At 40.4% G+C, this 15,027-nt stretch overlaps 1 protein-coding gene across 4 annotated transcripts in view; it reads left to right on the forward strand.

Moving 5' to 3' along the window:
- The window catches only part of LOC109034625 (elongation factor 1-delta), a 156,745-nt gene extending 142,120 nt beyond the window's left edge, over window positions 1-14,625 (forward strand). For all 4 annotated transcript variants that reach the window (XR_011899305.1, XR_011899307.1, XR_011899306.1 and 1 more), the window contains one exon: window positions 14,357-14,625. Coding sequence is in view for 1 of the 4 variants with exons in the window: in XM_072297211.1 (XP_072153312.1) it covers window positions 14,357-14,395 (39 nt within the window). In the remaining 3 variants the exon portion in view is untranslated. The remainder of the gene's footprint in view (window positions 1-14,356) is intronic.
- The last annotated feature ends 402 nt before the right edge of the window (window positions 14,626-15,027 follow it).

Below are 15,027 nucleotides of genomic sequence, written 5' to 3' on the forward strand. Positions count from 1 at the left end.
TTTTTTACTGCTCATTCCATTTTTTATGTCTTGTGGTAATTTCCAATACTAATCTTCAAGTTTAACTCGATAAAAAGAAGCGATAGTATTCAGATATCTTCTTTTTTATCATTCATTTTTTAATATATTGTTCTATTTTTTGAAATACGCACATTTGTTGAATAACTGAAAGAGTGGGGAGTTTGAAAAATGACAACGTCTATTGACTGGCTGGAGGAAAAAAGAAGAGAAAAGAACATTGTCGGAATGTTCCGTATGTCTCAGTACCTATGCAATTGCGAGAAACCAATTAACATGAACGAAAAACGATATTAGAGGAAAATGAAGAAAATCTGGTAACCTCGGAGCCCCCCCCCCCCTCCTCCTCCTCCTCAGTCCTCAAGTAATGTCATTGCGTCAAGTTTTACAAGATTCACGCTTATTTAAGCAGCTCATGGTCTCATTCGCTGAAAGTAACATGAAAAATAAGCTAAAAATAAATTATCAAGGATCCCATTTCCAATAGTCATGAAAAAGTGAGTCAAAATCTAATTAAAACTTCCGCTCTAAAATCTTAAAAAATGTAATTCTGTACAAAAATTACGTAAGGAAAGGGTAAATTACCTACTATGCACTGAGGTCGGAAAAGCTCTGTATTCAGAGAATACAGGACGCGTGATGTGCGATGACCGATACCTGCTATTGACTTGGCGCACTCACATTGGAGTATTTCGCCTTTTGCTTGTGTTTATGTACTGCCAATTAAAGTAGGGCTTATATTATTAAATAAAAGTATTTAAGCAGTACGGTAACTTTATAATTGTTTTTAAAACTGCGCATCGTTGAGTTTAAGCAAAGACAAGCGGTTGTTTCGTCGGTAACACCGTACTGCACCGGCCGCGCGGCCCGGGCAGGCAGCGCAGCGTGCGGATCTGCCTCAGAACGGCCGGCTCCCCGTCCCCCGATGGTTTTTCCCGTTTCACGCCTTAAATATCGATCCTACAGAAAAATTTATAAGAACCATTTTTGTTCCTGATAAAATTTCCCATCGTCCTGCTGTAAAAAAATTACGCTAACATTAGCCGTTTAGTAGTTACTCAAAATTCAAAATTTGGGGAGCCCCCTGCCCCCCTAGGTAGAGATGAATCCCTGAAATTTTCATGCTTTCTTCCAGAAGTGCACGATTGTTACGCTTATCGGCCCCACTAGAACATGAAGAAAAAAACGATACAAAAGCACTCCATCTAGACTATCTCAACAGTGAGGGAGGGAAAAAGAGAGGGGAAAAAATAAGAAGGTTGGGCACCAACCAATCAGGTGCGAGCAAAACAGTGATGCCCGTTGAGGAGAGTTAAATTTACATTAGTGCCAACTTAGGTAAATTTATACAGAGAAAATTATGATCTGGCACAATAACTAACACTTCCCCTTGACAGATAATAATTCTTGTGTTCTGTCAAAAACTGCAATAGGATGCGGATAGACAATGGGTGGAATGGATAGCGCTGAGCTTATAATTAGCATTTAGTGGTATCAAAATCTAATAACATACACTTAGAAAATTGGTGTCTGCTAAAAATGGCTGACAATGATGCAAGAAAGGTGAGGATTCTAATGGATACATTAAGAAATTTGTTTTCCTCATCAAAAGTAGACAGATGGTTGAATAAATTATTGACATTCGTATACCGTATTTATGTTAATTTCATTGGTATTAAGTTTCTTTTATGAAGCAAGAAGAGAAAAATAAAAACTTGTACGTCTCGCAAAAGTAAGTGCGCAATCTGAGTTGCAAAAATTATTAACTTTAAGGAATAAAGAATTATGCAATTATTTAAGACCTAAATTGGACACAATTTGGCTGGTCTTAGGACCGTTCAACACTTTAGTAAAAATGTCAGCTAAGTTCTCAGCGGATGGGACATGTTGGAATTTCACTAAACCTTTACTGACCTGGTCCTTGCAAATATGATACTGTAGTTCAATATGCTTCGTTCTGTCTGTAAGTAGGAAACTTTCACTAAGGGTGATGGCTCCAGTGTTGTCTGCAAAGATAGAGCACGGTGAGGGTAAGAACTTGCTTTGACCAATTTCACTCAAAAAATTACGCAACCATTTCAGTTCGCTCACTACTTCTGCCATTGTCATATACTCTGCTTCGACAGTAGATCTTGCCAGGCTAGTCTGCTTGCGGGTTTGCCAAATGACCGGAGCTCCTGCAAGTAGAATCCTATAACCACTAATAGACCGACGATCTGAACCGTTCACCCAATCAGCGTCACAATAGACTTGGATGGGTTTCCCAGTTCTGCGACAGGGAAGCTTGAGGTCAATTGTTCCTCTCAAATAGCGAAAGATATGCTTCACCTGTTGCCAATTGCTCGTCTTGGGGTTTTGGTTGAACTGACTGACCTTGCTGACCGCAAAGGTGAGGTCTGGTCTTGTGTTGTTGGATAGGTAAAGAAGGCTGCCTACTGCACTATGATAGAGAGTGGAATCAAACTTTTCGGTCTCCGATTGATCATCTTTTGCCATGGGTGTTGAACATGGTTTACACTGGTCCATGCGATATTCTTCCAATATTTTCCTGGCGTATGGAATCTGGCTTAGCATCACTGCATCTTCCGTACGTTCTATTTGGAATGCTAAGATATTTGTCCCTTCACCTGGATCTCTGACACTCACATGGCAGCTCAAATCACGCTTAAACGTACACACAGCGGTGTCTTCCCCTGCGACTAGAAGATCATCGACATAAAGTCCTACAATTAGGTCTGCTTTAAAAAAAACACATGGGTCACTAATACATTGAGTGAAACCAAGATCAGAACAGAGGATGTTACCTGCACAAGAATACCAGTCTTTGCCCGAGTTCGGTAAACCGTAAAGACTTTTCTTCAGTTTACAGACAAAACCACTTGCTCTCCTTGTGGGATCTTCATAAAACTCTGGTTTCTCCATGTAGATGTGGAGATGTTCGGATAGAGGGCTATTCAAGGCACTGGTGACGTCCACATGATGAACACTCAAGTTATGTTCAGCACTGATCGCAATAATGACTCTGAGAGTTCGCCTTCGAACGACTGGACTGAAGGTGTCTTCCCAACCTAGATTGACAGTTTTCTTGAATCCTTGTGCAACTAAACGCGCTTTGAAGCGCTCAATGTTCCCCTCTTTATCATACTTGATCTTGTAAATCCACTTAGAGCCAATAACTTTGTGTTTCTTGGGTCTTTTCACAAGTTCCCAAACTTTGTTTGTACTCATATTGGCTATTTCCAGGTCCATAGCTACCTTCCACTCCTGTGCAAAACTTCCAGTTACTGCTTCACTTGGTGTTTTCGGTTCACACACATGAGTAGGACATAAATCAGCTTCCCCTGTAGCACAGCATCCACAGACGGTGGGTTTTTTGAGTCTCTCAGATCTCCTTGGAGAAATTTGTTCGACACCTGTTGCTGCAGGTTCCTCTTTTTGTCCAGCATTCGGGTCATTCTCAGCTTGTACTGGTTGGCCGTCTTGACCTGCATCTGTTGCGGGTAGGATATCCATTTCAGCCTCTTCGTTGCTGATTGTTTTAGGAACGTCTTCTAAAGGCACAAGGAAAAATTCATCAGGTTTATCCTCGTCTTCCATATTGGTATGTTTAAGCGAAAAGCAGTTTTCTTTTAAGACAACGTCTCTTCTGATTATCACACACTGTCGTCTGATGCTCCATAAACGATAGCCATCTTTTGTTGATTCTTCATAACCTAACATGATGCATTCTTCAGCTTTTGAAGATAGCTTACCATCAGGGTGCAGTTCTTTCGCCCAAGCTTAGCAACCAAAGGTTCCTAGCCTGTTTACTTCTTCTTCCTTGAGGGATCGATTATTCCAAATTTCGAAAGGAATATGGTGTTTAATTGCTGAGGAGGGACATCTGTTTCTAATGTAGTTGGCAGTCATGATTGCCTCGCTCCAAAAACGTTTTGGCGCACCTGCCTCTAACAACATGCATCTGGCCATCTCCATCAATGCTCTGTTGTTCCTCTCAGCAAGGCCGTTCTGTTGAGGGTAGCTTGGTACAGAATGGGTGTGTAGGATTCCTGCACTCTTTTAAGTGTTGGTTTACATACTCTGTGCCGTAATCGGACTGGAAACGCATTATCTTCTTTTGTTTCTGGTTCTCCGCCATGTTTTTGAATGTCAAAATTTCCTCTGCTGCTGCTGCCTTAGTCTTCAAACAAGCCACTGTGGTAAAACGTGAGCACAAAACAAGATCCACCCAATGAGGCTGGTTTAATTGGCCCCATCAAATCACTATGAATCACTTCCAAGATACTGGATGTTTCTTCAGATCGAGCTTTCGGTACAGGAAATCTGCTGAATTTTCCTTGAACGCAAGTTTCACAGATTTCAGTTCCGTTTTCTTTCTTAATAACCTGTAGATAGGGGATTTTTGACATTGCTTCATGATGTACAAGCGGGATCGTTATTCCTGCGAAAAATAGTTTTCCGTAACCCGCCATACACTTTAGTGCACCGCTATAGTGGCCACAAAATAATAGCTCTCGCACCGACTCTACATTCATGACTTATCAGTTATCAGCGATTGGGAATCCCACGTTTATTTTCTTGCTCTTTTCCTCTTTCTCCTACTTTCATCGTTGTCTCCACGGTCAGGCCAGTCGGTGATAGCTGTATGCCTTCGAGGCTTCCCTCCGGTTCCATATCTTTTCCCCATTCTTCACCACACCGCAATCGGTGGCGAGGCGTGATTAATCAATTATCGATATTTCTCCATTTGAAGCCATGGTAAAGAATCGATTATTGAGGTGTAAACAACCTGTCTATCGATCTTTTTCCATAGATTTATATGGGAGATCAATCGATATATCATAAAGCACGTCACGCCACTGACTGTAACAGTGTTGAGAGGTGTAGTGAGCCACAACGTGGACATATTGGATGAGAAATGGATCCCTTGAAAATAAAAGTTAGGTCCATGCTTAAGCGCCCGCAGTAGGTCATCTACAGCCAAGGCCAAGCTATCAAATATTAGTAGCATATGACTAGATTTTTTTTAGCTGTAACTCAAAATTTTCGCTTCTATTTTATTTTTTAAATAAATATTACAATGAAGGATGGGTGCCAGTAAAGTCTGATTTGAAGTAACTTTAGCTGCTGAATCCGAAAATGGCCTTGATTTTAAATATTATGCACCGTTTTCCCAAAAAAATTGAATCAAAATTGAATTTCCCCACAAAAAACTCCAATTTTTTTAAAAAAAAAAACCCATTTTGTGGGAAGATAATGGGTCAACGCAAAAAAACTAAGGTCAATTTTGAACTCAGCAATACAAATTACATAGAAGCTTGTCAACTATCTAGTCTACCATAAAATCCACCGTGTTCAGATTTTTTTCATTTTTGGAGACTCGTGTTTTTCTATGATCAGTGACTTTTAAGTGCCTACTATTCCTAAAATATGTAACTTACTGAGCCAATATGGGCGCTTCATAATGCTTTAGTGTCTAAACTACAAGAATACTAAATGGTAGAACGGTCAAATCTGTCCACCACCCCCTTCCCCCAAGGGTGAGGCTTACTTGTTTAAATCAAATCAAATGTTGCACGGTCTTAAAATGGTTCCATGTGCTAAAAAAACGCCAAAAGGATTTGGAAAAAAAAATTTAACGCGGCCCGCACAGCACCTACAGATCGTTATTTTTCCGATATTTTTGGCATTTTAACCGTCTTTTTTTTATAGTTTAGTTAGTGACAAAGATTTGACGCTAAATGTTAACGCCAAACATGGAGATGGATTAATGGAGGTGTTGCATGTGTGAGGAATTTGCGATTTGACTATTGATTCTTATGTAAAAGTCCGCGAGAAACACGATGGTCCCACTGATTTTCTCTGAAATCAACTCCCAAGCTCCAAAAACGGTCTCAAAGTTGAGGCTGTAATGATCCTGAGAGTCCACGTCTACGTAAAGACAAACTCTCCATGCAAAGATAGGGAGCAAATATATTAGCAGCGTGCTTTTAGAGTCCCCAAGTAAAGTGGCAGCCCTGTCAATGTACTCGTATTTGCTCCCTATCTTTGAATGGAGAGTTTGTCTTTACGTAGAGGTGGACTCTCAGGATAGCGTGGGATATTTATTCTGGATAATACTGTGGTTTCCTTTTTTATTCAAACTTTTGGTGAAATTCTCAAGCAGATCATTATCATTCAAGTGTTTTTTATGAGTATTTTTGAAAACAAGCAATGAAAGAGAAATTGTATTATTCTTCTTAAATTACCGAAAACTTGGGAGAAAAATTGGAATGGTGAAATTAGACCTCTTAAGTAGAAACAGGAATAGCTCATGCCTCTATGCTCATAATTTCAATGTGACTAACTTCATACCCTTGTATTCTATGCTGAACTTTTATTGAAAAACCTGAAAAATTTGGATAGGGTCTTCTACTACATGAATTCGTTGCTTATTTTGATCAAAACTAGCACTGAGCTTACTGCCAAAGCCTGAAATTCACTCCTGCTTGACTGACAAAACTTGTGTAACAATTACCATGATTAAAGTTTCCTACGAGCATTCCCTCCTTGGAGAGGGGTTCAGAAAAGTTTGGCAAAGCAGCACAAGTTTACGCTATTTTCAGGTTCAAAGTTTATTAATCGTACTGAGTAAAAATTGTAAAATTGAACGTATTGAAGTGACTGACAGACTTCTAAAATTTAAGAAAACATTAAAAATTAAAGCCTTTAGAAGCATCCAAGCACCATTATTTTCATGAGAACCGCGTCAGTGCTGCGGTTTACACGAGCTTAAGACGTGGGTCTAAAAGTCCATCCTAAAAAATAATCAGACAAGAACCTGAAAAAATAAGAAATAACGAGTATCAACACAGCCGACGATTAGGAAGACGTATTCGGGCCTCTTTTTTAACTTTTCTCCCGAATCGGAGCGACACCTCATTGGCAGCATACAGCAGAGCATTGAGCACTCATGCTTCGCGTCATCGCGCCTTCAATTTTTCAGATGCAGCACGGACGTCCATCAAGTACGAATAGTTGTATCTCTGCGCTGTGGTGAACGCGCACCTTTTCCCTCCCTCCACATCCATATTGTGTTTGTTTCCGTTTGTCTCATTCGTAATCAGAGACAAGAGACCCTCCACTAGTATCTTGGCCATTGTGGAAGCTTTTACTTTTGGGACTTCAGCACTCAACTGTTGACTTACCTACATGGTTGATGTTCAACAACATGTTGGCAGTTACGTTTTGCAAACAAGCCGAAAATGGCCGACGTTTCGGAAACTTGTTTGGCTCATGACGTCCTCCGAAGTTCATCATCGACCATGTAGGTAAGTCAACAGCCGAAACTAGGGTGATGACTGTTGCTCCCTAATAATTGTCCATAAGGAATTGTTGAAGCCCCGAAAGTAAAAGCTTCCACCTGTCGCTAGGAGGCCAGTGGAGGGTCTCTTGTCTCTGTTCGTAATAGTGCTTCAGGCACTACGTGAATATAACACAGCCGACGGTAGGAGAGATGTGTTCGGGCCACTTTTTAAACTTCCCTTCCGAATCTGAGAGCGACACCTCAATGGCAGCATATAGCACAGCATTGAGAAATCACGCTTCGCGTCATCGCGCCTTCAATTTCTCAGATGCAGCACGGACGTTAGGGTGTGCCTTATTTTTGAGTTTTGCGAAAATCAAGTTGGTCAACCCCTAAAAAGTTTCTATGTAGTCTCTAAATTAACCCCCTAAAAGGAAAAAAATTTAAAAAAATTTTAACCCGTGCCTCAAAGGGCCTAAAGGGCCTAAACCCAAAATTCAAAAATTTTGGCAAGCGACATATCAATTCTGAAGGAAAATTGCAAGTTACGGCCCTCTGGGCAGAAATTTCGTCTATTTTGGCGTATCTTGAAGCGTAAGGTCACAAACGGCCCAATAACGACGTGAGGCTATGGACCCGCGGGGCGCGCCGCGGCCGGCCGGCCGCTGAGCGCGCGCGCAGGGCAGGGTTGCGCATCGCCGCATTACACCGGCGTAGAGGAACGAACGGTGGGGTGGGAGGGGGATATCCGGTGGAAAAGCATCCACATTTTCAATAGATAATGAAAATGCATTATACTTTTTCAATATAGATGAGGAAATATATGAGCCATACAAGGAAGTGATGAAAAGAGTGACAAATACATAAGTAATTTGTACGATTAGGAGCGTAGGTGGGGAAAATTTCCCGTAACTACAGAACAGCCCTGAAAATCTCCGGGAAATAAAAACTGCTATTGTCAACATACTTGTTTATCATCAAAACAGAAAATTGTCACCCACCGAAGGTACCGGAAACCACTGGTATTTGACTACCTAATTAAAAATATATGTGCGATGTTGTCGAATAGTAAGCCCTTTACGCGATCAAATGCGACTAGTGTAACTTTAATTGGAAAAGTTGAAGAAAAATTTGATGAAAGAAAATTGCCCTAAATTCGGGAAGTGCTCTAGTGTTTTTCTACTATGTGAAGTGTTTGCACATGAATGTCAATAGCAGTGCGTGGAAAGACTCTGATCCGGTAATTCCAATATGGAATGAAAAATGTAGAATCCCTGTGATACATAGTGTCCATGTTTTTAAAAATGTTTACATTTTTAAGAGGAGTTTAGGCGCGTATCAAAAAATGCTGGCCGTCGATCGCTGGTTCAAGAGAATTTGGAGACTGATTTTACGGCAAAAATCGACATTTTTTCGACACTGCTTTATGCAATGCTCTAGATATCATGGCAAATGAAGAGGATAAAGCATTTTTAATTCTTCAGCGAAAACCTGGACGAGAATGCATAATATCCATACAGTGGAGGATGCTACTCTTCCAGCAGAGGAAAGGAGAGCAGACGAGAAAAAAGCTCGTGCCCAGAAGCTCGCTTATGAATCCCGCCAAACGGAAGAAAGTAAGTTTTTTCATTTCATGTGGAATCATTGGTGGTTGGATGTATCAATGAGACTCTGTTCACCCTCCTTTTCATTGGTGCATTTGACGCGGCATCAATTAGAAAGTTTTATTTAAGAGGTTCAACCTGGCTTCGCCAACTTACAGCTGATGTTGATTGCCTGGCCTCGCCAGGATAAATGACACATTAGCCAGCTATTTTCAAATCTTCTCCAGTAGCCGAGTGGTCAAGGGCTTCGCCTACGGAATCGGTGAGCGGGGTTCAGATCTCTGTAAAGACCATATTTTTTCGATCAGCTAATATTACATTTTTTATTACAGCAAGTAATTGTGGGGGGGGGGGGGGGTGATGGTGGTGGGATTGCAGTACCAGAAAATGTAAGTGGGTAAGCTAGATTGAACCACTCGAATAAAACTCTCTCACTGATGTCACGTAAAATGCACTAACGAAAAGGAGGGTAAACATGGACACTATGTATCACAGGGATTCTACATTTTTCATTCCATATTGGAATTACCGGATCAGAGTCTTTCCACGCACTGCTATTGACATTCATGTGCAAACACTTCACATAGTAGAAAAACACTAGAGCACTTCCCGAATTTAGGGCAATTTTCTTTCATCAAATTTTTCTTCAACTTTTCCAATTAAAGTTACACTAGTCGCATTTGATCGCGTAAAGGGCTTACTATTCGACAACATCGCACATATATTTTTAATTAGGTAGTCAAATACCAGTGGTTTCCGGTACCTTCGGTGGGTGACAATTTTCTGTTTTGATGATAAACAAGTATGTTGACAATAGCAGTTTTTATTTCCCGGAGATTTTCAGGGCTGTTCTGTAGTTACGGGAAATTTTCCCCACCTACGCTCCTAATCGTACAAATTACTTATGTATTTGTCACTCTTTTCATCACTTCCTTGTATGGCTCATATATTTCCTCATCTATATTGAAAAAGTATAATGCATTTTCATTATCTATTGAAAATGTGGATGCTTTTCCACCGGATATCCCCCTCCCACCCCACCGTTCGTTCCTCTACGCCGGTGTAATGCGGCGATGCGCAACCCTGCCCTGCGCGCGCGCTCAGCGGCCGGCCGGCCGCGGCGCGCCCCGCGGGTCCATAGCCTCACGTCGTTATTGGGCCGTTTGTGACCTTACGCTTCAAGATACGCCAAAATAGACGAAATTTCTGCCCAGAGGGCCGTAACTTGCAATTTTCCTTCAGAATTGATATGTCGCTTGCCAAAATTTTTGAATTTTGGGTTTAGGCCCTTTAGGCCCTTTGAGGCACGGGTTAAAATTTTTTTAAATTTTTTTCCTTTTAGGGGGTTAATTTAGAGACTACATAGAAACTTTTTAGGGGTTGACCAACTTGATTTTCGCAAAACTCAAAAATAAGGCACACCCTAACGGACGTCCATCAAGTACGAATAGTTGTATCTTTGCGCCGTCGTAAACGGGCACCCTTTCCATCCCTCCACTTCCATATTGTGTTTGTTTCCGTTTGTCTCATTCGTAATGGTGCTGCAAGCACTACGTGAATAACACAGCCGAAGGTAGGAGAGATGTGTTCGGGCCTCTTTTTTAACTTTTCTCCCGAATCTGAGCAACACCTAATTGGCAGCATATAGCACAGCATTGAGAACTTACGCTTCGCGTCATCGCGCCTTCAATTTTTCAGACGCAGCACGGACGTCCTTCAAGCACGAATAGTTGTATCTCTGCGCCATCGCTAACGCGCATCCTTTCCCTCCCTCTGTTTCCATGTTGTGTTTGTTTCCGTTTGTCTTATTTGCAATGCTGCTTAAACTAGAGCGGGGCATTACGATTGCGAGTTCACGACTCACGCCATCGCGTCTTACATTTTTCATGTGCAATCCATCTTGCGAGAATAGTTGTATTGTTTTTAATTGCCAAATCTTCATTATTTTTTTAAACAGTCAGTTAATCGTGTCAGATATTTAAGTCAAATAAGCTATAGGGTACCAACCCCTATGAAGTTCCTTCCTTTTTGGTGCTTCAAATGCTAATCAAGGTCATCTTAGCTCTTGCGGAAAGAGATATGCCACCCTCCTCTCAATATTCTCAGTATTACTTGGTTTTACAACATCTCGATTTTATTGTTGAATATTTGGCGCTTGGCCCACCGTTGACCCTGAAAAAAATAATTTTTTCTAGCTTTCTCATTATTTCCTCCTGGTTCCTAACAATTGGCGAGATGCTTTCTACCAAAGTTAACTAATATTGAGGATTTAGATTTCTTCAATATTTCTTCAAAGACAGGCGTGTCAAATATAGCGTAGAAGATTGTATTTATTTTTATTAAATTGTTTTACGATTAGGTCAAATGAAATATAGAAATCTCATAAGGAGCCAGACTGTAGCTTTGAAAGGCTTTGGGCTTCAACTGTTTTATTTTGTTGGTATTGATGTATTTTTGTTATACTTTGTTTCTACATTTCTGTTGACCTATGATTTTTTTAAAGTGATGTTTCATTTCTACTCCTCTACTGAGGATATAAATTATTTTAATTTCAAAGATACAAAACTTACATCTTTATTCAGGAGTTTTCTTCTTCCTGATTGATTTATTCTTTGAATTGATCACATTATTGGAAGGAACTCATTGCTTGAGACAGAAAATACATTTAATTTAAATTTAATAAAAATCTTCAATAGCATTATTTAGTACTATTCACGAAAGCTTTCGTAAGAGCAAAATATTTCATACACAAACGACTGAAGCATTATTTACAGTTTCCTTATCTTATCAAGTTATGCCCTTATATCAAATATTTCTTTTTTTTTGGGGGGGGGGGGGGGCGAGTATTAAATAATAAGAAAGAAAATACTATGAAGATTAAACACGATTGAAACATGATTAATATTTTTTTAATTTCTTATCATAATCAAGACAATACCTGATAAAAGGAAGTGATCCATAACAAACGACTTGTGTTACACAAGTTTTGAATATTTTGATTTTTTAAAAAGAAAGTAGGTAATATTAAAAAGAAACAAAAAATCGAAGTAATTTTCAATTAGCTCAAACACAAAGGCTGGTTGCCCCCCCCCCCCCCCCCGCTTGCATGGCGCCTTACACTGGCGCCTAGATATCAGCAGGGTCAGGGCGCCAAGAGCGATGGATCTTCTGTCCTCTTCGAAATGAAATTAAACTAACCGACTGTTGACCCAGTGAGACAAGTCTTGTCTTCCGTATCAGTAAAAGTGGGCGACGGAATCGATCAGATAAAACGTGTGATCGTATATTCCGGATAATCGCTATTTGATGCATGCTGCAATGAGGGGAAACGAAGATGTGAGAGATACGGTCGGAGAAGGTGCGATATCAATGAGGGGAAAGGCTTTCTTGACTAACATGACTTCGAGCCCGGGTAATCTCCTGTGGTCAACTGAGTCATGTACGGCGGGTTACGGAAAACTATTTTTCGCAGGAATAACGATCCCGCTTGTACATGACCTAGACGCTTGTGCCATGTTTTCCAATTTGTGGTCACACGGCAGGCAACACCTGTTTTGACATTTTGGCTGTTGTCTGTCTATTCAACTTCCAGTTCTACTCTTTTTGTTCGGATGACATACACATTCTTCTGCTTCTTTGCTTTGAAGATCAACTCTTCATTATCAAGGACTATACCGGTCTCTCCTGAGAACACCACATCCAGGTTCTTCGCTGTTAACCTTGCTACGGACATTAGGGCACACTCGAGCTCTGGAACGAAGAGGGCTTCTTTCGATCAAACCAGTCCTGCTCCATCGCCATCAGAAGTTGTCACCTTCACTACACCTCTTCCAGCGATTTCGGCAGTGTCACCATTTCCCATAGTGATGGTTCCTCTGACGCTCTCGTCCAAGTCAACAAAATCTTCTTTAATTGGGCTCATGTGGTCCGAACAACAAGAGTCAAGGTACCACAACTGCTGTTTGAGATAATTCTTCCGACCGACGGAACAATAAGCTCTTCCAGAAGTGTAAATATCTATAAGGTTACTTACAGCGCTCTTTGCTGCTCCGGATGCAGGGTCCTTGTTACCTTCCTTGGTCTTCAAGAATTCCTTCACGCCAGGACAATTTTTGGCTACGTGACCAAACTTGCTGCTGGTGAAGCATTTATAGATCCTTCCTTCATTGATTGTGTGTTGCTGTTTGGTTTTTGTTTCAGTGATTTCTTCCTTCGACACTGGTTTACTTTTAAACTGCTTCTTCTTCTTGGTACCAGATCTCTGAAAAGCTGCTAATGCTTTGGCTTCGTCTTGCTTTAGTTCAGCTTCTTCGTCTCTCTTCTGACGCTTTTCTTCAATTAAGACCATGGCAATTACATTGTCAAGATTCAATTTATCCTTCAATTCCAATGAGCGAATAAAAACTTCATATTTATCTTTGGGTATACCTCTTAAGAGCAAGAGAGCGAGAGTGTGTTGTCCAAACTTAATACCTGTTTTCATAACCTTCCGATTCAGGTCCATTAGTTTGGCGACATAATCTGACACAGACATGTCTCCCTTCCGTAAGGTCGTCAGGTCTTCTAAAAACTCTATTTGTTGCATTAATCCATAATCTTGATGTAAAGATTCGAGAGTGTCCCAAGCTTTCTTGGCAGTCTTCCAAAACCTAATATAGTCTATGAACTTATTGCTTACAGTCAGGATAATGACCGAAAGGGCTGCGTCCTGCGGCATTCTTTTTCTTTTCTGCGTCTGAGAATTTAACAAATTCAGTCTCATCGCCATACCCTGGGTCTATCGCCTCCAGACATTCACGCTGAGCTAGCAAAGTACGTACCTTTACCGACTAGGGGAAGTAGTTATTGTCATTCAGCTTCAAATTTCCGATGAGATGTAGACTGTCAAAAAAAAACACTAACTCCCGGGTTTGTCGGCCACTCAGTTCGATCGCGTGAACGCAACCACGAGACGCACTTGAAAAACTCAACGTGAAGCAACTAGTACCGACCACACATTTGACACATTTTAGCTATGGAACACTTGCGATTAACAGGTCTGGGCTCTATAACCTGTTAATAGAGCTTAAGAAAAAGACATTTTTCTTTGAGATTTTCATAGCTTTATTCGGAATTCAATACGAATGACGAACATGAAGAAAAAAACGATACAAAAGCACTCCATCTTGACTATCTCAACAGTGAGGGAGGGAAAAAGAGAGGAGAAAAAATAAGAAGGGAAAAAATAAGAAGGTTGGGCACCAACCAATCAGGTGCGAGCAAAACAGTGATGCCCGTTGAGGAGAGTCAAATTTACATTAGTGCCAACTTAGGTAAATTTATCCAGAGAAAATTATGATCTTGCACAATAACTAACAATGTGTTACTTGAAAGCTGTGTTTGTTTCCTCTACCAAAGACTCTGATAATCCAAGGGTCCTCACTTTCAACCTTTGTTTGTCCTGTTTCAGGTCCAGAGTGTTGACATTGCTGCTTTCAACAAAATATAGACTTTCGTGTAAGGTTCATTTTAAATTTCTTAGGAAAATCAATTTCAACCTTACCATTGGTTTCCGTTTGACAAGATCAGTGCAACTTTTTCTTGTTCTATAAGTTGTTATTTTTTATTTGTGCCTAGTGTCTAAATCGCTCCACCAGAATGTATGTAAAAAGACTTCTTGCTCGGAAGGACTGATCATATAATGTATACATAGAAATAAATGATAATTTTACTTGTAAATGCTAATGATTACTATATGTACTTCAGTTTTTTTAATTTGGTTTTACAGAATTTTTCATTTGGGATCAATGATTTAGTCCGGAGAATAATATTAGTTCAGACACCATAAAGCAAAACATGGATTTAGCTTGCATTGGATAGAGAGTTAGTTGGAGCCATTGATTCTTACCTATTTTGAGATGCTGAATCGGAACTTGAATTTCGCGCACGAAACAGCTCAGAATGTTGCCATCATTTTTTCCAACGCTTTTTTATTCCTGTGGATTTTTCGATTTTAACTCCGTTTAAATTGAAAGTTTACAAAATTTGCAAAAACATCAGCTTGACGACTTTCTGTAAATTATGGCCGCCAGAATGCGACCGCGTTTTCGGTGGAAAATCGAATTATTCTTTTGGTATTTC

This window comes from Bemisia tabaci, chromosome 2 (genome assembly GCF_918797505.1).
Source record: "Bemisia tabaci chromosome 2, PGI_BMITA_v3".
NCBI lineage: Eukaryota > Metazoa > Arthropoda > Insecta > Hemiptera > Aleyrodidae > Bemisia > Bemisia tabaci.